At 38.0% G+C, this 27,354-nt stretch overlaps 1 protein-coding gene across 2 annotated transcripts in view; it reads right to left on the bottom strand.

Moving 5' to 3' along the window:
• LOC134203226 (protein jim lovell-like) overlaps positions 1–27,354 on the bottom strand; it is a 394,722-nt gene that overhangs the window by 140,321 nt on the left and 227,047 nt on the right. For both annotated transcript variants that reach the window (XM_062678109.1, XM_062678108.1), the window contains exon 3: positions 18,305–18,439. In XM_062678109.1, coding sequence (XP_062534093.1) covers positions 18,305–18,439 — 135 coding nt within the window. The remainder of the gene's footprint in view (positions 1–18,304; positions 18,440–27,354) is intronic.

Raw genomic sequence — 27,354 nt, 5'->3', positions numbered from 1 at the left:
ATTTCCTCTGGAAATTGAATGAATTTCCTCTGGAAATTCGAATGAATTTCCTCTGAATTCGAATGAATTTCCTCTGGAAATTCGAATGAATTTCCTCTGGAAATTCAGATGAATTTCCTCTGGAAATTCGAATGAATTTCCTCTGGAAATTCGAATGAATTTCCTCTGGAAATTGAATGAATTTCCTCTGGAAATCGAATGAATTTCCTCTGGAAATGGAATGAATTTCCTCTGGAAATTCGAATGAATTTCCTCTGGAAATTCGAATGAATTTCCTCTGGAAATCGAATGAATTTCCTCTGGAAATTCGAATGAATTTCCTCTGAAATCGAATGAATTTCCTCTGGAAATTCGAATGAATTTCCTCTGAATTCGAATGAATTTCCTCTGGAAATTCGAATGAATTTCCTCTGGAAATTCGAATGAATTTCCTCTGGAAATTGAATGAATTTCCTCTGGAAATTCGAATGAATTTCCTCTGGAAATTGGAATGAATTTCCTCTGGAAATTGAAATGAATTTCCTCTGAATTGGAATGAATTTCCTCTGAATTGAATGAATTTCCTCTGGAAATTGAATGAATTTCCTCTGGAAATCAGAATGAATTTCCTCTGGAAATTCGAATGAATTTCCTCTGAATTGGAATGAATTTCCTCTGAATTGAATGAATTTCTCTGGAATTGAATGAATTTCCTCTGAAATTGGAATGAATTTCCTCTGAATTCGAATGAATTTCCTCTGGAAATTCAGATGAATTTCCTCTGAATTCGAATGAATTTCCTCTGGAAATTGAATGAATTTCCTCTGGAATTGGAATGAATTTCCTCTGGAAATTCAGAATGAATTTCCTCTGGAAATTGGAATGAATTTCCTCTGAAATTGAATGAATTTCCTCTGGAAATTCGAATGAATTTCCTCTGGAAATTGGAATGAATTTCCTCTGGAAATTCGAATGAATTTCCTCTGGAAATCGAATGAATTTCCTCTGGAAATCGAATGAATTTCCTCTGGAAATTCGAATGAATTTCCTCTGAAATTGAATGAATTTCCTCTGGAATTGAATGAATTTCCTCTGGAATTGGAATGAATTTCCTCTGAAATTGAATGAATTTCCTCTGGAATTGAATGAATTTCCTCTGGAAATTGAATGAATTTCCTCTGGAATTCGAATGAATTTCCTCTGAATTGGAATGAATTTCCCCTGGAAATTCGGATGAATTTCCCATGGAAATTCGAATGAATTTCCTCTGGAAATTCGAATGAATTTCCTCTGGAAATTCGAATGAATTTCCTCTGGAAATTCGAATGAATCTCGCATGGAAGTTCGAATAAGCTTTCCCAGAAAATTGGGATAAATTTCCTCCTCGGATGAGTTTCTTACTCGACTAAATTCCTTTTGACAATTCGTTGAATTCGTTGTTTTCAAGCTTTCTTCCATCGGTTTCAAAGAAATCCTATTCCAATGGTAATTTAACACAGTACAATAAAAAACAAAAAGTCCTGCATGTTTCACCGAAGTCGAAAATTTGCTAACAGATTCCTAAAATTATCGCGCACGGAAAACTTCACAAAGCCTCTGACCCCAACCCTACCGGGGCAGTTATTTTTTGCTCTCATACACATGAAAAACGTTGCGGAAGTCTCCTTTTAATGACTTCGGTTGCACCACATCATCAAACACATTCTCGACCTTCCCGCCGACACGATAGGAGAACTTTTCGGTCTTTCGTCGATGTCGCGCAGCACGCATCCTCCTCCTGGCAACTGCTCGCATCGCAACGCATCATTCGAAGTGATGCGACGACTCTTTGGCTGGAGGATGATAAACTTCAGACCAGCGCGTAGCAAAGCGGATCCTTCCTTCCGTCGTCGTCGTCGTCGACAAGTTGAATGTTCATGTAGGTATCATAGGCGATGTGTCTCATCCTCGCATCCAACCTCGAAGGACGAATCCCGTATGGATGACGATAAAGTTTTTTGATTTTGTAACTCTTCCTCCCCGCCAGCAGGAGATCCTGAGAAAGGGTAATCCTTTTATGGTGATGAAGGCGGTGCAGGCGGACTGGGAGCCCAAACAATTATTGCGAAGCATCAAAACATTTGGAGAGAAGATTAACTTTTTGCCATCTTTCGTCGTACGGAGGCTGCGGATGCGTTTTCTCGCATCACTTGAGACCGGCGTAAGAGGTAGCGAAAAAAAACTAAAGTTTAAGTTCGTATGTAACCAGATGAAAGCGATTTCTTTTGTTGTTTTTTTTTTCGAGTGTGGATCCGTCGAAGTCAATTTTTGCTCAACAACTTGAAATTCGATTTTTATTGTGTGTAGCAGCTTTTGAACCGTATTGGTCACAAGTTCATGTACTGTTTGGTCATTCGATGGAAAAAGACGCGCTGAATCCATGATTAAACTATTTTTGTATTTTTTTTGGTAGCAGTTTATCATTTTATAGAAATTTTGTCTGAATGCAATGGTCTTTAATTTTGAACTTGGACCTTTCAATAATTTTGTTTGAGCTTGGTCCACACCAAACCAAGAAGTTTTAATTTGATTATCCGACCATATATTTTCGGTATATCCAAAATACTTTAACATGAATCAATCGACCGTATAATTTAGTTATCTCAAGTTTGTATTGCGAACCATGAGTACTAGTAGTCTGCAGTCGTACAGCAATGGACCCATCAGAGTAGTGGCTCGCGACTCATTGTTTAAGAGTCTCTGTGTTGCAAATTTTCCCGTTGTTCAAAGTGAATAGGCTCGGGTTGTTGTGTTTTATTGCCATTCGAAGCGGGGTTTGCTGATGCTTTATTTTTAAAATTTCGATTAAACAATCCCACTTCGTCTGGACGGCATTGCGGTTCACCCGCGCCACCAACTCCAGCCTGTCAATAAAACGAAAACGGCTCGGCGGTAGTCATGTGCAACGACGGTCGTTATCGTAGTCGTCGCCGCCACCGTAGTTTGTCGAATGACCTACCCTAGGGCGAAACTTGATAAAACTCAAACTCAAGTGTGCGGCCCTGTTTCAAACTGCAGCGGGAAAACGCTCCTTCCCGTTTGATTGACAGTGTGTTGATGGAGCTCTTACTCATATTTCGGTGGTAGGCACATGTTCAAATTTTCGGCAAGCGCGCGGTCCCACCAACAAATCGATACACCGATTCTTTCCATTACCTAATTTCGATCGCCTGACTCGGCGTGCTCCGTTCGCCAACCCTGGGCTGTCTTCCGTCATTCGTTCGCCATAACTGTTCTAACCAAATCGGTGACTAATCATCGGCCCCACTTTTCATTGGTCCTAATTTTCCAACCGCACGGCAGTCTTCCGGTATTGAACCGTACCAGCAACCGCCTTTCTCTCTGTGATCTAACTCGTTCCAACGGCAGCTTCTCATCATTCGGAATTGGAATCAATTACCGCTCTGTCAACCAGAGATACAGCCCTCTTCCTTTCCCCAAGCCCCGAGCTCGGACTCGCTTTCGGATCACCGGGCCCCGGCAGTGCAAATCCACTGATCGGATGGAATTTTCTTCGTGATTCTTCCCTCTGCCCAATTTCGGAGCCGAATCGAAGAATTAGTGCCGTGCACAGCCAAATGGGAACCACGCTGACGGCAACGACGACGAACATCAAGTCAAGTAGCAACCGACAGAAATCGGTATAAATAAAGCACTCTTCTATGCTACCGGAGCCAGACTACCGCGCTGCCTAAAACGTCTACGACGACAACCAGGTTCAGGTTGGTATACATATTGCAATGAGCGTTGTTCCAATTTTGCTGTCAAAAAATCATAATTCCTTGTTTTTGGATTTGTGCCGTTGTTGTAGCGTGGACTGTTACCACCCTCTCGAGAGCACACGTACAGAGAAATCGAAATCAAAATGCAGTGGTGAAATAAATTTGGCTGTGTAAAGTTTTATTGCAAGAATAATATTCAATACTACATAAACACAGAAACAAACCTAAAATCTTTGATCGATTTTCAAACTTTTTATCGGTTTATGTATATAATGTTTGAGTAACAACATCTCGTAGTATGTTCTCAACCAACAATATTTACTAAATAAGCTATTTGATAACCTTAAGAAGCCGATTGGGATAAGGATTAGAATTTGGTTATTGAAATCACTGAACTTTTTCAATAGCAAGCTTGCTATTGAAGATTTAATTTCTCAAAAGACATCCCATCTTTATTGTGGGTTGATAGAAACTATAAGAGATTTTATGGAAATAGAAATCCACCATTTCACTTATTATCGCTATCAAGCAGTCGATTTCAAATCCCACATGTAGGATATGCAAATAATAACCCTAGTAATAGACCATCATTACGACCAATAACATTGCATAATTGCAATAATCTATCGAATCATCCTCTCGGCACATACCCGTGGGCAATCGACTCTCTCAATAGAGCACTTAGCCGTATCGTGAAAGGAGATTAAGCTCCGAAAACTGGAAACCTGCACCTCAATCCAGTCAGCCAGTCAGTCAGTCAGTGAGCCGGCACTGCCCAGACCTGCCTCAGACGATCTCTGCAGATACCCAAATACACACACACACACACACACACACAGACATACGTGTACTGTAGATCGTAACTCGTGGGAGTTGCACCCTCTTTGATTTATCTTTCCTGGTGCAACGAGCAATTGAGGGAGCAGCTTAGCAAATCAACTTTCCCGCAGGCAAATTGGCTCTGGTTTCCCTCCATCGCCGCCGTCGTCTTGGGAAGATAATAATCCCAAAATTCAAAGGAGAATCGAACTTTAAGCGCCACAAAGCCGATTTTCCGTCTAATATGGTCAATATGGGTGAGCGACTGCTGCAGCAGTGCTCCTTTCTACATATAATCGATTAGCATAGGCATATGCTCGATTAGCGGAGGCGGGTCGACCGGTAGTTCGGCTGCGCTGGGGAAACTGCGCCTCACTACCACCACCCGGAGCAGCAAAGATGATCGATTTCGCAGGCGATGTTTACCTTTTCGTTCGGTGCGCTTTGGGTGGGTTGATATAGAGAATGGAGATGCGCTTTTCCGCAGTTGGCTCGTATTGAATGCACGCGCCTTGGTGCACTATGGGAAAAGTGACCAACTGAATTGTGGTCATTTAATTTATTCGTGTAGGTAGTTTCACAATCCTTATCAATATTGGTTTCAATGTAAATGTAAATTAATGAACAAACAGCGAAGCGATAAATTATTACATGTCCTACAATGCCATTTCGTATGAAAATCAGATCCTTATCCGAGCAAAGGCTGACAAAATAGAAAACCGGAAAACATAACAAATGAATGAAAATTCTGTCAGAACTACAGAATTTTGCAAATTAAATCGTAAAGTTTCTTATTTGACTTCCAAGTTAATAAATTTAAAAAAATCGGTATGCTAATAAATTTGAGATTGTTCCAGTACATTTTACCATTTTAGTTTTTATTGGATGCGCTCTGAACCTGAAAATACATTGTTTAACCAACTGCAAGTGTAACCCTTCTTTAATTGCTATTGTTTGTCTTTGGAGAGTCCATTCTTATGATGGGGGTCTCGTGAAAACCTTTAATCAATGGATTCGAAGCTATTGAATATCCGCTCTATGTAGAGCAGAAGTGTCAAAAATACGTCCGTACAGCGTATGCGCGTTTGTTCATAATCACTCGGAAGTGGAGCTTTGGGCCTGCGGTATACTACCGGAACTATTAAATCTATACTTGCGCTACTAATAGTATCATAAATATTATACTGTAGTTGTTGCATTCCTGATCTGTGCGGCGATAAATAAGCCCTTTCGGTTAATCAGTACTCCAGAAATTCATAATTCCGTCTAATCTAAAAAAAAAAAACCCAGATTAATCCACCTAGCGGTGATGGCGCCTTTCTCGCGCAAAAAGGTAATAAATATAGCCTTTACACTTACACCTCGATGATGTACAAGAAAGGCAAAACAGTTACACCGTCTAATGTTATGATAGAAAATTTACACTAGTAGACGACAGATGGCGCTGCCAAAAGTTTCTCGAATTTCCTATGTTCGAATTTTGACTTTCGGACAATTTCATAGTACTATGAAACTGAACGAAGAGCATACTTACGCCTAAATGCGTGCAACACGAGCATCTTTATAGTACGATGAAACTCTTAATGGGAAGCCACGGATAAAATATTCATAGATGCAAGGCATTTTTCATAACACATTATTGTTCTATGTGACTATGTCTCATCACTATTTTAATATTATCTATTTTTTGCAATTTGCAATTATTATGAAATTCAATAGTGATCAACAGCATTTTAGTCTCTGTCGGATGCAACTTGTTGCAAAAAAAATCAGTTAAGAGTTTCTATGTGAAAATTTGGCTAATGTTTTTTATGGCATTTGTGCACACACACACGCACACACCCACACACACACACGCACACACGGACAGACAGACATTTGTTCAGCTCATCGAGCTGAGTCGAATGGTATATAACACTATGGGTCTCCGGGACTTCTATCAAAAGTTTGATTTTGGAGTGAAATGATAGCCTTTCGGTACAACTTAGTTGTACGAGAAAGGCAAAAACAAATGTATTTACCTAAAAAAGTCACAAAACTGATGCCAAAAATGTCCGCATAGGTACTAAGGGCTTTTTGAAAGTTTTTCCAGTAGCAATGGTATGTCACTTTTTCAAAATCTATCGCGTGCCGAGTGCTGTGAAAAGCTTTCTCTAGTCTTTACAAGTACGGTAAATTGATTATTGAGTCTTTCCAACAAGTTTGTACTGCAAAAAAAAGACTGATCCGCGTAACAGAGAAACATATCAGAAAATTACGTATCCGAAAAAAATATGAAATTGATTAGTGATTTATGACGGCCAAAGATTGTCCAGAGAAGAAGCTTCAGAGAACTAATTCACTTGCTCGCGGCTGAGGCTGCAATCCGAAGTATACTGACCGTCGTAATCGCATTATTCTTCGCGAAATTTAGCATCCTTATTAAGCATCAAATTCTTAAGGTTAGTTAGTCTTAAAAATGTTGACACCTTGTCATATTTTTCAAACATCAGGTCCGTTCGCAAACAGTTCGTTATATTCATTGGGTGAAGCCGTTTATAATATCCTCCAAGAATATGAAGAAGCGATGGAGTACGCCCAAAAATACGTGATTAAATTAGAAGAATTCAGGAAGAAGGTTATATTCAAGGCTGAGAGCAAGTTTAACATTCTGGGGTCGGACGAACTATTGAGTATATGCCGTAAACCAAATACAGGATTGGATCCGAAAAAAATGCGATTTACTGTGAGCACGATGGTAATCATATCAAGGTTTGGGGCGGTTTTCATGGAAATTGCAGCAGAAACCTGGCGTTGAATAAAACTTCTATGGATATTTTTTTTATTTTGACAGATTGTACCCCGTTTGGCATAATGGTCATTTGGCATAATTGTTATCAGAACTGTGTGATTGATGATTAAGATTAGTCCATCATTAGTCATCTTCATTGTTTCTACCATGAAACATTAGACCCATGATTGTAGAAATTGACGGGGAAAAACAGAATAAAGAAGGATCCTGTAAAAATAGAAATATTTCAAATGTTGACACACCTACTAGCAGGCTTTGAATAAATGTGACATTGATGACTAGTTTTATTTTCCATGTAAGGGTATGCAGGAAAACCTGCCATTGTGCATTTCTCATTTTTTTTTGGTTATTCGCTCATGTATTCTGAAACATAATTTGAAAAGGAATCTCATTCGCTTATACATGGAGACATTACGCAAATTCGCAAAGCAGGATCATACCTACCATTTCCTTAAATCAAGCAAATGCCTGAATTAAAAGAAGGAATCATATCCGCTCCTGCCTTCTGCCGAACAAATCTCGCTTAACTTTTCAAAAGGACCTAAGTAACATTTTTTTCACGAATTGATTTGAATAGCGCAATCAACAGAAAAACATGAAAGCTTTCAATTCCAGTACTCAAATTAATTCATGGAAAAAATGTTACTTAGGTCCTTTTGAAAAGTTAAGCGAGAAATGCATTCCTCAAGAAGAGATCATATCTTCCCTTGCCTTAAACCAAGCAAATGCCTGAATTGAAACGAGGAGTCACATTCTTTCATGTCATCTGCCGGGCAAATGGATGAAACCGAGCGAATTCCTGTATTGAAAGATGAATAATATCCTAGCTGGCCTTCTGCCGGTCAAATGCATCCATCAAAGAAGGGATCTTATCTCCCTCCGCCCTAAACCGAGCAATTGCCTTAATCGAAAGAAGGAGCCATATCGTCTTTTGTCTTCTTCCGGGAAAAAGGATCCTTTAAAAAAAAGGGATCATATCTCCGGTTGCTCTAAACCGAGCAAACGCTCAAATTGTGTAAACGAATCATATGTTCTTCAGATTTCTGCAGGGAAAATGCGTTTATTGGCAGAAGGAATCATACCTTTCCGAGCCTTAATACAAGAAAATGCCCGAATTGAAAGATAACAACATCATATCCTCTTTTGTCTTCTGCCGGGCAAAAAAGATGGAAAGTGGAAACGGCAGATATAAAAAAACAGCATCTCTTTTATGATGTATAAAAACGGCATTCGGATAATTCGTCAAATTTTGAATGACTAATTTTTTCGCCTATTGTTGAAATACAATAGGCGAAAAAATAAGCCGTTCGACATTTGGGGATTTTCCCTAATTATAAAGAATTGAGCATATTTTGCTCTAGCTCCGAAATTGACAGCTATTATGCCAAACAAGACAGTTCTTCGAATGCTTGAAGCAGAATATGATAATTGTGTGTCCTCCTCTTTCCGTGAATATATTTTTACTTATGTACGCCGATAACTTTACAATTTACCGTACAGTCAGTACACTGATTGACTGTGCTGCTCTACAGCAAGAAATCGATGCCATAGCTAATTAATGTATTTCGAACGGTTTGGCAATGAACGCAATGAAGTGCAAGGTTATGAGCTGTCGGGGCCGAGCGAATATCCTTGGGACATCCGTCGAATATCTGAATTATCATGGGCTGTGTACTCACAAGTATGCTCTGACAGAACGAGTAGCTCTAGTGATACATAGAAGATGTACCCAACATTCGAATTAGTCTTCTCGTTCTTTGTTTCGTTCTGTCAATCGAGTTCATATTCGTGTGCTAATGGGCGCCTACTATTCGAACGCCGATTGCTTCGATTTAGAAATCCAAATCTCATTCAAATAATTCATGCTTTCATTTCGTATCTCTGATTATTATTTTTTAACAATCCGCCACTACCACATGAGCTTTACCAGAAGTAGAACGCAGGTGACATTTGAATACGCTGTAAACGATGCAAAATCCATCAAACATTTTGGCGTAATAATGGACAGCAAGCTTAACTTCAATGACCATATTACAACGATCTTGACCCGATCGTCTACAGCAGGTGAATATCTTTGTTCCTGCTCGCCGCTCTCGCTAGCATTAACTGTTTTGAACTGCACTGCCGTGAATCGCATATATGTCCCATCTTTGCTGGGTTTTCTATTCATATGGGACAAATATGCGATTCACGGCAGTGCACGCCATCGTACAACCTTCAGACAAAACAATCCGATTAAGAGATGCTTCGCGTTGCTGGACGGCGTTGAAGGCTTCAATTTTAATGTGAGTAGAGATTCTTTTAAATGTTTGATATAAGGACAACTAGATATGTAAGTTTTAATCAGTCTGTACAGTCATAGCTGAAGACAAAGTGAAATAAATAAATAAATAAATAAACAACGTTTTCCCAAATGACTTGCCAAATGACCTACAGCCATTTTTAATGCCAAACGGCATTATGACAAACTACGTTATGCCAAATGACATGATACCAAATGACCTACCACCATTTTGACATTCTAAACATCAACTTGAAAGCAGGCGTGAAATCAATTGGGTCATGGATATAGTATTCAATTTGTCAAGAAACGATCTCGAATATTCATTCAAGGACAAAGCCTACTGGAATCCACAACTAATTTTACTAACGTTTCCAAGATCACCGCAATCAATACGGAAGCAACGCACAATTGTCATTTTTATTATTTTACCCAAGATGAAATAATCAAATGATAAATAATAAAATAAGGATGTTTTACGACCTTTTGGGATTACCGAAATATCAAACAAGTTTCTAAAAATGATACACAAGTAGATAAAATATCATTAAAATTTTTGAAAAAAATGTGACATTGTATTTAATACTAGTCGACCCGGCAGACGTTGTCCTGCATAGTAGGCGAAAGTGTGCGTTGAGAACAACCCATGCAAAATTTCCATACGATTCTTAATTTTAGTTTTTCACGATTTGATCTACCTTATGCGTGTTTTTCGCATGAGGAAATATCATATAAACACGTCGGAAACGATAACGAACATATTTGCTGAAGAAATGAAGAAAATTTATCCAGCCGTTTTCGAGTTATGCGGATACGAACACAGACCATTTCATTTTTATTATTATAGATAAATAAAAGAATTATCTATAATACGACCAAAACTAGTGGTTGAGCATGCTCATTAGTGAAAAAGGTATTTTCCAGGAGCAAAATATGCGAAAATATATTAAAAAAATAAGTCTTGCAAAATCATCTCATGTAATATTTTCTTTTACAAAAGTTGGTTTTTTTTCATATGTCAATCGTTTAGTTCTTTGTAGCGTCACACTCTAGTGCGATTTCAGTTCGAGCTTTATGGCTTTCTTCACAACTAATGAAAACTTTGCATTTTGACAACAATTATTTTCCACCTTCCAACGTCAAATTGAAGACGTGAAGACGTAGTATTTTTACATTTGTTCAACTTTCCCAACAAAATGTTCTATCTGATATTGTTTTTTTTGTTCTTTTTTTGCAAATCGGTCCGTTCGTGAGTTATATTGCTTCAGAGGAAATGTGAACTCATTTTTATAAACAAAGACAAGAAATTCACGACTTTATTAATTTATTGAAATAACTATTTAATGAAATGACAAAAAAATTCAAAACAGGCAATTCCAGTAGCCTTACATTGTAATCTTTAAAAAGTAAATCTCTTCTAGAACTCAAATCAAATTTGGAAAAGTTTGAGAAAATTGCAAAGCGAGCTTCTTAAATCTCATACTTTTTTCGTAACAAACTTGAGCATATTTGAAGATAATTCCTGGGAGGTTGACAATAGTACAATTATATTTTGAGTAAGTATATCCTGAGACGAGACCTGCAAAGACGGCTTCTTTTTCCTTGTTTTGACACTTGTTCTTCTTTTCATCACAGTTGATCATCGATTCTCAACTGTTTCCTTGAGTGTTTCACCTAAATCCCGGGTAGAATCTTCTGAGCGCAATAAAAGTGTTTGCAATTTATGGATTTATAATCTTATTTTTAATTTTCCTATCGGGAATAAAACACGTATTCATAACTGTGCAATATTAAGCTGTCCGGTTATTCTAGAATACTTTTCAAAGTGAAAAAGTACTCGTAAAACAAAATCATTCGGAATACTTTTTGAGGGATACCAATACTTTCACACAAAAAGGTGCTGGTTGCATCTGACAATTAGGTTCTGCAGCGTCTGTATCTAACCTCAAACTGATGACTGATTAGTAGTACTTCGCGTTGGACTCGGGGGCAGCCAACCAATCACGAACTCGATCCTTGTCGGAGTCAGTGGAAAGTACTACTGAACTGTCAAAAAAGTTCATTCGACGAGGACCGAATTCATTCGTGACGTCATGCTGCAGAACCTAATTCGTGACAGCGCTTGCTGGTTGCAGTTGAAGTTACATTTTTTCCTCTTTGCAAGACCCGTCCCAGAGTATATCCAGTAAAAGTTCCAGTAATTCATATTTTGTTGGGCTTCACAAAATTTTAAATCCCAATTGAAATATTAATGAAGGAATCATGCGTTTCTTAATTTCTGTGAAGGAAAGATAAACGGTGGTCAAAACAAAATAATTGAGAATAGTGGAAATTTTTGATTAATTGATTTTAGTATTTAGATTAGTTAAAATCAGATTTATTCTTCAAATAAGAGGATTTTTGTGACGGAAAACACCAATTGAATAAAAAGTGATACACTTTGTTAGTGGTAGCCTGAAATCACATGAAAACTTAATCCTGTGTTATAAGTCGGACTACATTCATCAGAACAAAAGAAGACAGTTAATAGAAACAATGACGTGCAATCCTCTTGATTTGACATTCAAAAGGTAGAAAACATTGGTTCACATATAGTTGGCCGGAGCTCAATTGAAAGTGTTCAGAATAGACAAATAGACCTGTGCATGAGTTCATCATCACTCATCTAATAGATTTTGACACTTTCAAGTTTATTTTGCGCTCATTTACGACCCGTTAAAACGTCATTATTTCTTAGGGTAGTTCATTTTGCGTTGGTCTATGTCAACTACTTTCATGCTGCAACGGAAGCATCCCGAATTAAAAATATTATAGAAAAACAATATAATTTATTGTAACATTACTATAAAACACAATAAAGTTACAATAAATTTTAATGTAGATGAAATAATAGAAATACATTGGAATGTATTGTTATAAACCGTTCATTAAATTGTAAACGAAGTTTTCGCATTAGAACGTACGGGTTGTTAAGTATCGTAACTATACAAAATCTGAGATTTTTTCATACACTTTTTTTGTCAAACAATAGAGTGTATCGTAAATATATTGTGGAAATATCCTAACAAAACCGTTCAAACTACATTAGGTTGAATTGTATTTTTATAGTAAAAAAATACGATATTGGATTTCTTAACTAGGACGGCTTTACCGATCAAAAATGAAATTTTAAGAAAAATAATGCATATTTGCGGCAATGGGATAAATATCGTTATATATGCAATTTGAACAAAATCTTCAGAAGTTATCAATGATTAAAATTTATGCACTAAAATGTTCTAAAAACAATTGGAAATATTGTTACATTAGAGAACAATGTTGACGTATTATTTCCACGGTGTATGGACAACCATCAAGAAACAATATATACTATTGTATACCGTAGAGCATATGGTAATTCAATTGTTTACACTGTTGAGCCTATGGTACAACTTTATCCGGGATATATTTTCTAATGTTAGAAGTAGGGGGAATTACGGCTTTGGCAGGTTTTGTTTTATTATTGTCAGGGGGTTTTTGTTGATCAAATTATTTGGCCATATTATTCTTTAATATGCAAAGAATGTTTTGGCCTAATTTGAGCATAATTAGTTATAGAAAACCCCCTGACAATAATAGAACATAACCTGCCAAAGCCGTCATTTCCCCTAGGTATATAAATTGTTTTTGTTATTTGCTATTTTTGAGGTGGCGAAACTTTGGAGATGGAATTGGGGGCCATTTTGAAAAAAAAAAATGATTTTAATAGCAAGACTCTAAGCAGTAATTGAAGACACAAACAGAGCATCGAAGAAATAAAAAAAAACATGCGTCTAGTCTACATAGAACATCAACTAAATTAATGTTTATTGCAGTCTTTAAGGTCAATTTCTTCTCTTCTGCCAAAGTTGTAAGCGGTTGCCCATGCGCTTAAGTTCCATTTAACATCGTTTTTTTTTATTAATAGGGAAGTACGTCTAGAAAGAAGTACGACAGTCAGAAGGATATTTTGTCGCGTTCTATCGATGGAGGTTCCCGACCGTTAATGATTGGTCACCTATTGTGAATTTCTCTGATTATAACAATAACCAATCATTCTGATGATAGGAACATTGTCCAGCAAACGTGAATAGGTATTTAAATAACAATTCGACGATTGACTTTTTTTTTCCAAAATCACATATATTTGTTTTATTTTTCTTTGTCGAAAAGCGATTTTTCCCCGAAAATTTTCGTGAAAGAGCATCCTGTGATTGAGTGAGCTTTACGAACCCTGATCAAAATATAATTTGCATATTTATAAAATCAGAGAACAAATTTAATCGTTGCAGGAAAAGTAGTTCCCATGTTTTGGCTAAAAAAGGCGAAATAAAAAAAATGGCATCAATCATATCTTGCAACTCTGTAACCAGAGACCGGCGGAGTGGCTGCAATTGATCTGTTTGTTTGCTTCTTATAGATGCGAAATGTAAACAATTCGAATTGGAACCGCTTTTGACGGTTCGATTGGAAGCAAGACGGCGTCTCATATTCTAGTATTTCTGATGATATCCATGTTTATGACTATTTACTTGCTGGTGAGTGGTGACTATATGACTTCATACTAAAATTAAGCTGCTGTGGTTAAAGCATGTTTGAAAAGATTTCCCCAGTTTCTAAAAATTGTTCATTTGTCAAGTTTGGGTTATGTGACAAGCGGCTCTTTTTTGTAAATGACGTGTTTATAGTTTGTTTGCATGTGAAAGTGTCCGCGAAAACAAAATTGTGTTACGTGTTATTTTTATTTCATTTCAGGGCAAGCCTCGCGGAATCCAAAACTTAATTCACTCGCGCTTTCAAAAGGGCACACCATTCAATACGGGAGCAACGCACAACTGTTGTTTTTATTATTCTAGCTTTGCTGCGTCGCAGCACGTGTGAAGTAATGAAAATTACAGTTGTTCGTTGCATCCGTTTTGAATGGCGAGTTTTAAAAACGCGAGTGTGAGTGCGAGAACATATTTGATCATTTGTAAGACCGTGGAGATAGAGAATGCAACCAACACTACTTGTTTATCAGTGAGTCACAGCAACTGTGCACTTGGCGAAATAAAAGTAGCGCAACCATGTTCCCCATCCCCATCAATATATTCGACATTTTCATATCTTTTTTTTTTAATTTTTGTTCGGAATGTAAGAACAACCTTTTAAGGAACTCTATTTTTAAGCGAAAATTGATCTGAGACGATTTGTTTTTCAGAGAGCAAAACATAATCGCTTGCTGACGGCATAAAATTGGCGTCGGAAACGGAATCACAAGCGCTTGTTGGAGGAAGAGGCTGCGAAAGATTCATTCGCATGGATGGTGTCTGAAGGAAATTTACCAACAAGATTCAAACTATCGTTTTGTTGCTGTCACTGATTGACAGGGCACATTATTAGAAGTAAATCTGTCATTTACGAGACTATACTTTTAAACTAGATGGAATTGACGTAAACGTGGTACACCTATTCAATATTTTGAAAATTAATATTAAATATTATTTTTCAAAATATTGAATAGGTGTACTGCGTTTCCGGTTGGACTGCTGCTATCAGTAGGTGGTGTTTTTCTATTTGAAGAAAATTATTGGCATGTCAATTTCATCTAGTGTAAAAGTATGTTCTCATTAAGGACCGATTTATTTAAAAAAAATATAAAATTTTCATAATTTGCGTTATTCTATGTCCCATTTGCGGTAGAGTCTCGAATACAACCTTCTACTTTTTTGACAGTTATAAGACAACTTCAACTAGCACGATCACAAACTAATTCTAACAAAAATAGCTCATTATTGGAGAGGGTTTTAGCATAAAGGAGTAAAAAAGGCAATATTTCTATCACGCTAAGGATTGAATGCTGCAGTGTTGTTAGAATCATATTCAAATTTCAATCATCGACGCCTCATGCGCGAGCCAACTCTCTTGCGATGCTGCATGGAAGAGCATCACGCTTCAGTTTTTCGGATAGAATCGCATCGAATCGCTCATTCGCCGAAAAAAGATTACACTACATCAAAAACACAATCGAGGCGTACTTTCTGGTTTAATTTGGTTTTGGTTTAACTTCATTCTAACAGCCTTATAAGTTATACAAAAACATATAAACTACAAGTTCGAGCTAGTCGTTTTATATTTTTGACCACCTAAACCCCCACAGTACAAAACCCGCCACTCTCTATCGGGATCTCACCATCGCGTCGGATGCAATGAATCGGAATGGATGGTGGTGCGAGATCGGTTGTGTTGTCGGGCTGGGAAGGACAGGACGCGGGGATTTGTATGCAAATAATGGTGCTGCAATAACGGCACGTGAAAGGTGAAATACCACCCCAGCGCGAGGTTCGACTATTGTTTTCGGGACTCCCCTCGCGCCACAGTCAGTCAGTCAGTGTGCCAATAGAGATGGGCGTCTAACCTTTACCGACCGAGCCCCGGTTTGGGCCTAATCGGTGTGTATGTGTTGCTGGTTGGTTGGTTGGCAATCGGCAACGATCGATGATGATCGTCGGTCGATCGTCGGGGTGCAGTGCGAGTGTGGGTGGTGGCTCATAGAGTGAGCTTGTAAAATCAGATAAAAATTCATCAATCGGAATGAATTGTCTCAGCTGACTGCGAGCAGCGCGGTCGAAGTTGCCGAATGCCACCCCGAGGCGGTTTCCCCAAATAGACCGATGCTGGAGCGGCACTAGCAGCGGAGAAGGATAAATATTGGCAAAATTACTATCATCAGGTCGGTCGGCTATCGTCGATGAGCGTACGAGGCAGTGACGTACGAACTGGGTTTGAGGTTCGATCGAGTGTTTATTCACTATTTGTTTTGATTTGAAAAATATTGCCATTTACTGGCCCAGAAGAGAGGGTCGTTTGGGTTCGTTGCCGGAGGCAGATCGGGAAAGGTCTGCCTTCGCGTACCGATGATCTTCTACGGATGGAGATTTTCAGTAATTGAATAGTCGTTTTGGTCCGTATAATGACTCAATTACTGGCGTCTGGAATGGGCTATTTGGCGAATTGATATGGAAGTTTTGAAGATGCCTCGAAATGGAGGACGTGAAAGCGAGCTTACGATGCATTGTGCACTGTGCGATGCAAGCGAGCTTACGAATGTTTTGAACAGGTTGTTCAAAACAGTCAAATTTACTTTGGCAAAATAATTATTCATAATAATAATTGTACATACTCACTTCTGTCCAAGGACATGAATTTTCAATAAACAATCAAACAGTTATCCTTAATTCATAGTCACCAAAGTGGAAGCGGCAAATTGCCGATGACTTCACACAAGATAACTTCTGCAACCTTTGCCATCGCATATCAGCTTTGCTGTGTATCTTTCCTAACCACATTATTCCTTTCCATGGCTATAGAGCGAACTTGGTTACCTTTCCATCAGGCCATAAACCAAGCCTTATGCAGTGGCACTTGGCCAACTCCACAGGACCATAATGGACTGCTTTGCCTTCCCAAATAAACCAAATACACAAACCACACCACAAGAACGACGACGTACCTCGTACGAGTCGTCGTTCAGCTCGGTTGAACCTTCACATGGATAATCACACACAGTCGGAATGTGAACGTGGAAACCGAATTTATTTGGCAAATTTCCGCCGAAAATGTTGCCATCTCTCTTCGGTGTGTCCTTCGAGCTAGCGAGCAAAATAGAGCACCAGGAAGCACATGCGGGAAGCATGTGGGGTTCCTGTCTTCCCGCTTTGGCTTCTGATGGTGAACTTTGAACCACACCGACTTCCATACAGTAGCTACTGCTGGGCGGGAGGTGCGGAAGGAAGAAGCATGCCTGCGAGCTAGATCGAGCGCTCCAGAACGACGTCGACGACGACACACGCCACGAGTGGAATCCGACCCAGAAGAGACAGACATGTAAGTTTATAAACATCGTTATGAATATGAACATCCGTTATTTTTTCGGCATTCACTGTCTGTGTCCTGCCGCCCCGTCTGATGTGGGAACTTAGTTCTCTTGGCAGAAAGGCGGTAGTCGAAAAAAAAACTGTGCGATAATTTCATATCTTGCCGGGGAGTGCTGTGTGGTGCTCTCGCACCACGAAAGCAGTCCGTCGTTCAGTTTGATAGAGTTAAGCAAAGTTTCAAATCTAGTGGAAAATAACTCTTTTCAGGTGTCGTTTCAGTCGTGTGAGAAGAGCATTGGAATCGCCTATCATGTGAAATTTTTAGCAAGCTAAGACGAAAATTTAAATTCGTCTTTGCAACATAACATAATTAGCAGTCGTCGGTATTGCCGTACAAATGCAAGTGAAGACAATCGTTAAATCACTTAAAATTTTGTTATACTCAAAAAAAATGCTGTAATCCATCTCAAGGTGCATTAATCCGAATTTTATTTTCACTTTAATTTTTGTTTCGACATTGCAACTTTTTTGAACTGTTTTTTTTTCAGATCGGTTACATCAATAACCCCGTAGCAGCGACCGAACCGACTTCGTCTGCAATGCGGTGCAGGCAGACTCTCTTCGCGTTCTATCATTAGCCAAAGAAAACATGCAGTCGAATTTTCGGGGCTATGATGGTTGTAATTAATGCACTCTAGGGCACCGATTTAGAAGCCTTCGAACGTGGAAGAGTTTTTTTTTTAATTGGCACTAGAGTGGCACGCGGCCCGGTTCTGGATTTGGCAATGCATGTACTTACGTTTCTTCTTCAGATGGAACGGTGGGCCGTCGTGGTGCATTCCACGGGGGTCGGACATTTCCAGCAGCGGGCTGTACATTTTACCGGGGTCCATCCCCGGGGGAAACAGGCCGAGCGGGGAGTCCAGACCAAACACTGAAAATGGTAGAAAAACGGGAAAAGGGTTAACATTAGATTAGATAACTGGATTTTTTTGTAAGCAATTGTAACGGAAGTAACACATTCAATGTAGAGAGATTTTCAAAGATTGATTATTTGCTCGAAGACTAATTATTATCAGACACTTATCACAGAGATAATCTTTTCGATAAATATGATGCCAATTAATTTGCTCCACAGTTGGCATTATTAATTAGTTAAGATTTGGATTATAATTTGGGTTTCGAATAGAATTTGATTTTTCGAATAGAATTGAATTTGCACTGGATTGAGAATAGATTCAGAACGGAATAGGATTGAGCTTGGACTGGATTAAAAATAGTTTCAGAACGGACTTGGATTGAATTTGGATTGGATTTGATTGTCTTTGAATTGGATTTAGATTTGAATTTTAATTGGATTTGGATTGGATTTGGATTGCATTTGGATTGGATTTAGATTGCATTTGGATTGGATTTGGATTGCATTTGGATTTGGATTGCATTTGAATTGGAGTTGGATTGGAGTGGGATTGGATTTGGATTGGATTTAGATTGCATTTGGATTGGATTTGGATTGGATTTAGATTTGAATTTTAATTGGAGTTGGATTGGATTTGGATTTGGATTGCATTTGGATAGGATTTGGATTGCATTTGGATAGGATTTGGATTGGAGTAGGATTGGAGTAGGTATGGATTTGAATTGGATTTGGATTTGATTTAGATTGAATTTGGATTGGATTTGAATTGCATTTGGATTGGATTTGGATTGAATTTGGATTGGATTTGGATTTGGATTGAATTTGGATTGGATTTGGATTTTGATTGAATTTGGATTGGATTTGAAATGCAGTTCAAATTCAATCTAAATCCAATCCAAATGCAATCCAAATCCATTCCCACCCCAATCCTACTCCAATCCAAATCCTATCCAAATGCAATCCAAATCCAAATGCAATCCAAATCCAATCCAAATTCAATCTAACTCCAATTCAAATTCAAATCTAAATCCAATCCAAATGCAACCAAATCCAATCTAAATCCAAACCAAATCCAATCCCACTCCAATCCAACTCCAATCCAAATGCAATCCAAATCAAAATGCAATCCAAATCCAAATGTAATCTAAATTTGAATTGCATTTGAACTGGATTTGGATTGAATTTAGATTGGACTTGGATTTGGATTGAATTTGGATTGAATTTGGATTGGATTTGGATTGGATTTGGATTGGATTTGGATTGTATTTGGATTGGATTTGGATTGGATTCAGATTGGATTTGGATTTGGTTCGGATTTGTATTGAGTTTGGATTGGATTGGATTCGGATTGGATTTGGATTGGATTTGGATTGGATTTGGATTGGATTTGGATTGGATTTTGATTTGAATTTGAATTGGAGTTGGGTTGGATTTGGATTGGATTTGGATTGCATTTGGATAGGATTTGGATTGGAGTAGGATTGGAGTGAGATTGAATTTGAATTGGATTTAGATTGAATTTGGATTGGATTTGAATTGCATTTGGATTGGATTTGGATTTGGATTGAATTTGGATTGAATTTGGATTGAATTTGGATTGGATTTGGATTGGATTTGGATAGCATTTGAATTGGATTTGGATTACATTTGGATTTGGTTTGGATTGGATTTGGATTTGGATTGGAGTTGGATTGGATTTGGATTGGGTTTGGATTTGGATTGAAGTTGGATTGGATATGGATTGGGTTTGGATTGGATTTGGATTGGATTTTAATTGGATTTGGATTTAGATTTGAATTGCATTTGGATTGGATTTGGATTGCATTTGGATTTGGTTTGCATTTGATTTGGATTTGGATTGCATTTGGATTTAGATTGCAATCGGATAGGATTTGGATTTGGATTGAATTTGGATTGGATTGGATTTAAATTGCATTTGGATTGGATTAGGTTTGGATGTGGATTGGATTTGGATTGGATTTGGATTTGGATTGGATTTGGATTGGATTTGAATTGGTTTGGTTTGGATTGGTTTGGATTGGTTTGGATTGGTTTGGTTTGGTTTGGATTGGTTTGGATTGGTTTGGATTGGTTTGGATTGGTTTGGATTGGTTTGGTTTGCGTTTGGATTGGTTTGGATTGGTTTGGTTGCATTTGGATTGGTTTAGATTGGTTTGGATTGGTTTGGATTGCATTTGGATTGGTTTGGATTGGTTTGGATTGGTTTGGATTGGTTTGGATTGGTTTGGATTGGTTTGGTTGGTTTGGATTGGTTTGGATTGGTTTGGTTGGTTTGGTTGGTTTGGATTGGTTTGGATTGGTTTGGATTGGTTTGGATTGCGTTTGGATTGGTTTGGTTTGGATTGGTTTGGATTGGATTGGTTTGGATTGGTTTGGATTGGTTTGGATTGGTTTGGATTGGTTTGGATTGGTTTGGATTGGTTTGGATTGGGTTTGGTTGGTTTGGATTGGTTTGGATTGGTTTGGATTGGTTTGGATTGGTTTGGATTGGTTTGGATTGCGTTTGGATTGGTTTGGATTGGTTTGGATTGCGTTTGGATTGGTTTGGATTGGTTTGGTTGGTTTGGATTGGTTTGGATTGGTTGGTTTGGATTGGTTTGGATTGGATTTGGATTGGTTTGGATTGGTTTGGTTGGTTTGGATTGGTTTGGATTGGTTTGGATTGGTTTGGATTGGTTTGGATTGGTTTGGATTGGTTTGGATTGGTTTGGATTGGTTTGGATTGGTTTGGTTGGTTGGTTGGATTGGTTTGGATTGGTTTGGATTGGTTTGGATTGGTTTGGTTGGTTTGGATTGGTTTGGTTGGTTTGGATTGGTTTGGATTGGTTTGGTTGGTTTGGATTGGTTTGGATTGGTTTGGATTGGTTTGGATTGGTTTGGTTGGTTTGGATTGGTTTGGTTGGTTTGGATTGGTTTGGATTGGTTTGGATTGGTTTGGATTGGATTTGGATTGGTTTGGATTGGTTTGGATTGGTTTGGATTGGTTTGGATTGGTTTGGATTGGTTTGGTTGGTTTGGATTTGATTTGGATTGGTTTGGATTGGTTTGGATTGGTTTGGAATGGTTTGGATTGGTTTGGATTGGTTTGGATTGGTTTGGATTGGTTGGATTGGTTTGGATTGGTTTGGATTGGTTTGGATTGGTTTGGATTGGGTTTGGATTGGGTTTGGATTGGTTTGGATTGGTTTGGATTGGATTTGATTGGATTTGGATTGGTTTGGATTGGTTTGGATTGGTTTGGATTGGTTTGGATTGGATTTAGATTGGGTTAGAAATCAGAAATCAGAAGTCAGAATCGGAAATCGGAAATCGGAAATCAGAAATCAGAAATCAGATATCAGAAATCCGAAATCAGAAATCAGAAATCAGAAATCAGAAATCAGAAATCAGAATCCGAAATCCGAAATCCAAAAACCGAAAACTGAAATCATAAATCCAAAATACGAAATCCGAAATACGAAATCATAAATCCAAAATCCAAAACCCAAAATCAAAAATCCAAAATCCAAAATCCAAAATTTGAAATCCGAAAACCGATATCCGAAGTCCGAAATCTGAAATTTGAAATCAGAAATTCGAAATCAGATATGGAAATCCGAAATCCGAAATCTGAAATCAGAAATTCAGAAAAATTCGAAACAGAAACCAAAATCCAAATAACAACATCCGAAATCTAAAATCAAAAATTCGAAATCCGGATTCCGAAATCTGAAATCAGAAATTTGAAATCAGAAATAATAAATCCAAAATCCAAAATCTAAAATCCAAAATACGAAATCCGAAATCCAAAATCCGAAATCCGAAATTTGAAATCAAAAATTTGAAATCAGATATACGAAATCCGAAATCCGAGATCTCAAGTCCGAAATCAGAAATTCGAAATCAGATACGAAAACCGAAATCCAAAAACCAACATCCGAAATCCAAAATCCAAAATCCGAAATACGAAATCAGAAATCCAAAATCCAAAACCCAAAATCAAAAATCCAAAATCATAAATCCGAAATCCGAAATACGAAATCATAAATCCAAAATCCAAAATTTGAAATCCGAAAACCGATATTCGAAGTCCGAAATCTGAAATTTGAAATCAGAAATTCGAAATCAGATATACGAAATCTGAAATCTGAAATCCGAAATCTGAAGTCCGAAATCTGAAATCAGAAATTCGAAAGAACCGAAATCCAAAAGCCAAACTTCGAAATCCAAAATCCAAAATACGAAATCCGAAGTCCGAAATCTGAAATCAGAAATTTGAAATCAGAAGAATAAAACCAAAATCCAGAATCCAAAATCCAAAATCCGAAATCCAAAATCCGAAACCCGAAATACGAAATCAGAAATCCAAAATCCAAAATCCAAAATCTGAAATCCGAAATCCGATATCTGAAGTCCGAAATTTGAAATCAGAAATTCGAAATCAGATACGAAAACCGAAATCTGAAGTCCGAAATCTGAAATTATAAATTCGAAATCAGATACGAAAACCGAAATCCAAAAACCAACATCCGAAATCCAAAATCCAAAATCCAAAACCCAAAATCAAAAATCCAAAATCATAAATCCGAAATCCAAAATCCAGTATCCAAAATCATAAATCCAAAATCCAAAACCCAATATCCAAAATCTGAAATCGGAAATCCGATATACGAAGTCCGAAATCTGAAATTTGAAATCAGAAATTCGAAATCAGATATTCGAAATCCGAAGTCTGAAGTCCGAAATCTGAAATCAGAAATTCGAAAAAGCCGAAACAGAAACCGAATTCCAAAAGCCAACATCCCTAATCCAAAATCCAAAATTCGAAATCCGAAGTCCGAAATCTGAAATCAGAAATTTGAAATCAAAAATAATAAATCCAAAATCCAAAATCCAAAATACGAAATCCAAAATCCAAAATCCGAAATCCGAAATCCGAAATACAAAATCATAAATCCAAAATCCCTCCTTAGCCGTGCGGTAAGACGCGTGGCTACAAAGCAAGACCATGCTGAGGGTGGCTGGGTTCGATTCCCGTTGTCGGTCTAGGCAGTTTTCGGATTGGAAATTGTCTCGCCTTCCCTGGGCATAAAAGTATCATCGTGTTAGCCTCATGATATACGAATGCAAAAATGGTAACTTGGCTTAGAAACCTCGCAGTTAATAACTGTGGAAGTGCTTAATGGAACACTAAGCTGCGAGGCGGCTCTGTCCCAGTGTGAGAATGTAATGCCAATAAGAAGAAGAAGAAGAAGAAGAAATCCAAAATCCAAAATCCAAAATCTGAAATCCGAAATCCGATATCCGTAGTCCGAAATCTGAAATCAGAAAAAAAAAATTTGAAATCAGAAACAAGAAGAAGGTGATTGGAGATGACGGAGTGACCAAACGTGCCCATGAGTTATAGAATACGACGCCTAAGTGATCAGAAGCAACTGAAAAATACTGAATCCAGAAATTGGAAAGGATCAGAGCGAAATAGCATACAAAAATAACATCACATGAATAAGCGAAAGTTTTACTTAAATAATGAATATTGCTTCGTGTTTTACTATGAACAATTGAGAAGTAAAATAAATAAAGTTTCTGAAAGCAAATTATTTTCAAGTAGGGTACTGTTGTGTCAGTACTGATTTAAAAAAATATATGTTTGGGATTTAGAATTACGGGAAAGTCAATCAGAAATTAAAGATTTATTTTTTCATTGTACGCCATCGAACATCAAATTGATATGACTCCCTCGCGTTTCCATTTTCAGGCAGGAGCCACGAAAAAAAATAGACCAGCTAATCTGAACCTGTGCGGCCCACAACACTTCGAGAACGTTTTCTGGGACACACATTAAACCACTCAATCAAGATTGGACGCAATGTTTTGGCGTTCATAATTGCACCCCCCGCGGTGAGGCGGTCCGCTGCTGTTTGTTACCTTCTGCAGTGCCTCCCACCCCCGACGCCGGCACACATCTCCATATAAATGCCATTTGTCCGAAACTTTAATCACCACTCTCAGCGTGCAACCGAGGCAAGAAAATACATCCTAAATTGCCGAAGGGTCACCTAACGGGCGCGAAAAACATCAACTGTATGGGCGCAATAAAAATTAAGATATTTCCATTGTTTCGGACCTGACCGGCCCAAGGCAGCCGGGCCACGAAATCGTTCTCATAGTCGTCATCAAAATAAAAAAAAAGCAGCACCCTGGGAAAACAATGACCATATAAAGATACCTCCCCTACATATACATATTCATTTCGGTTGTGGTAACATTTTGGCATTTTTTGTTTTTGGTTTTCGGGAAAAATCTGCACCCACATCCCACACCACTTGAATTGCGCTTACGTCTCACACTCGAGACGCTCGCGGTCGCATTAAGATTAGGATCGTAAAACGAAGTTTGTCCGCGATATCATCTCCATTTCGTCTGTCGGCGATTCGGCGGACCCATCCGCGGCGCGATGTGTAGATTTTGGGTGGCGGAAAATTCACCGTTAGAGCCACATTTTGGACGGGAAAATTTTCAGTGGGACACCCGGCGAGACGCGGGAGGCAGGGACGTTCATATTCTTTTGTTTTCGGATTACGGCGGGAATCGTTAATGATCCACATACATATACGCGAGAGACACATCGCAACCGATGGATGGTCTCGCAACGCACAATTAATGCCCCGAAAAGAAAAGCAAACGTTGAAACATTCATATTTTGCACCTTAATATATGTGAGAAAAACGCCGAATTATTCCGGCCCGGGCCGAATGCGTGTGCCGTCGCGCTTACGTTCGGATTGCGTCTTCGGCTTCGAGAGCGCGGAAAAGCCGTTTCACTTTGTTTTCATATGGGAATGTGTCCGTTTGTGCGGCAATTGGACCACGCTTCGTGCGGTCGCGATCCGTGGGACCCCCCGCCGCTTCGCTCCGTCGCATCGTGGTGGAAATTCATATCAATTAAAATTGTAAAGAGACTACTGTGCTTGCGGCTCGAGGGGCAGTGAATGGAAGGCCAACGACTGGCGCAGCGCTGCGTCGGGTAAGTCGCCGATAAGCAAAAGCGGAGTCGCGGTTTTGGGCAGTCAGTACTCGGTGTTATAAATTATTAATCATTCATTTTTCGGGGCCGAAGTGGTTCGCTTGATGGGAACGAGTGTGTCATCGCCGGTCCGTCCAAGGTGCTCGTTCGGAGCGGTAATTACGTGAGAGCGACGACGGATTCATATTATAAATTGACGGAGAAAATATGTGAGATAAATTGGGCTGAATGGATGAATCGCATTAGTGGAAGCAGACTTGAGTTTCGTCGTTGGTTAGTTAATGCCAATGGGTCTTCTTACGGCACACAAAGATGTTTTGGAATGAAAGAATACATTTGAAGCTAAGTGAGTGTTTATGAATTGATCATTGGAAATGTTTCCCGTATTGACCAGCACAGTAATAGTGACCACAAATGAAGCAAATATGTATCAGGTCATAAAGAATATTTATAAGGTATCTCGAAAGCTTCAACAAAAATTGCTTGTTAAAGTTCCTCAATTTGTGGTCATCCCAATTATTCATTCCCTTATTTTCTTAAAACATATTCCATCATGCGTTGTTCTGAACAAAAGTCTCACATTGTGAGTGTTCACGCGAAAAATAGAAATGAAGAATTAGAAATTCAAAGTAAGAAGTGAAGTAAGGAGATTTTATTTTCAGTTCTCATTTCCTCTTCTGATTTCTAGCATCAAAAGTTTTACTCCCTAAATACCACTTCTTTCTTGATGCTACGAAAAGTGAGAAGTAAACGATAGTGATCAGTAAAAACGATGAAACAAACTAGAGTAGAAAGAAAATAAATAAAAAAATAAGGAGAAACAAGAAAACACGAATATAAAAAAGACTATAGGTAGAAAGAGGAAAGAAAAAGAAATTAGAAAAGAATGAAACAAACAAAGGAAATGAGAGTAAGGAATAAGGATAAAAAAAATTAACAAGAAGAAAGAAAAAGGACTGGATTGGAAAATATAGTGATAAAGAAATGGGGAAAGAAGCAATAAAAAATAAGGAAGAAAGAATTGGAAAGCATTAAGAACGAAAGAGAAGAATAGATCGGCAAAAGCGAGAAAACCAAGAAAAATATGGAGAAAAAATTGATTAGAATGGATATAAAAGAATATTAGTGGTGAAAAAATGAAGTAGGGAAGAGGAAGAAAAACAATTAAAGGAAGAGGAAAGACAATGGATAGAGATGGAAGAAGAACGAAGAAAAAGAAGTGGAAGAAAATATAAAGAAAAACTAACAAGAAATTTGAAAAAACACAAGATACCAAAAAGAGAAAGTGTGAAGATGAAGAGGAAAGGATCAGAAAAATAAAGGATTAATTTACAAACAAAGAAAAACCTCAATATTACCCATGGATTTTCTCAAAAAAATTCTCCTTAAGTTCCTTTTCTAAAAAAAAAACTTTTTAATAGGAGGGTCCGAAACAAGTTGGGACGTCCGGCAAAATAGATTATTTTGAAATGTGTCAAACCCAGAATTTCAATTCTTAGATTTTTTGAAAAATTCACCAAAATTTATTGCCATGAATATTAATAATCAGAAAACTTTAAAAGGAGGTTCTGCAACATGCTGGGACATCCGAAAAATCAGAATATTTTTGAAATATATTTTTTGAAGCAATCTGCAAATAAATATAAATTTTGATTTTTATTTGGTATGGAATGTGGTATTTCGGCAACGCTACACCTAAGTATGAAATCTGTCATTAATGGAGGATTAAAAAATGCACTTTACAGACTAAAACGAAACGCAGAAATGAGACACTCGTGAATTTAAAATGATTAGCAGAAATTCTTTCTTGGTAAGACGTTGAAACATTGTCTGTCGAATGGCTGTTGAGATGCCGGAATAAAATTTCTTAAAACGAACTGGATAACAAAATGCGTTTGTTAGCG

The sequence above is a fragment of the Armigeres subalbatus genome, unplaced genomic scaffold, assembly GCF_024139115.2.
Source record: "Armigeres subalbatus isolate Guangzhou_Male unplaced genomic scaffold, GZ_Asu_2 Contig170, whole genome shotgun sequence".
NCBI lineage: Eukaryota > Metazoa > Arthropoda > Insecta > Diptera > Culicidae > Armigeres > Armigeres subalbatus.
Note: the sequence above shows the minus strand (reverse complement) of the source record. Positions and strands in the feature narration are given on the sequence as shown.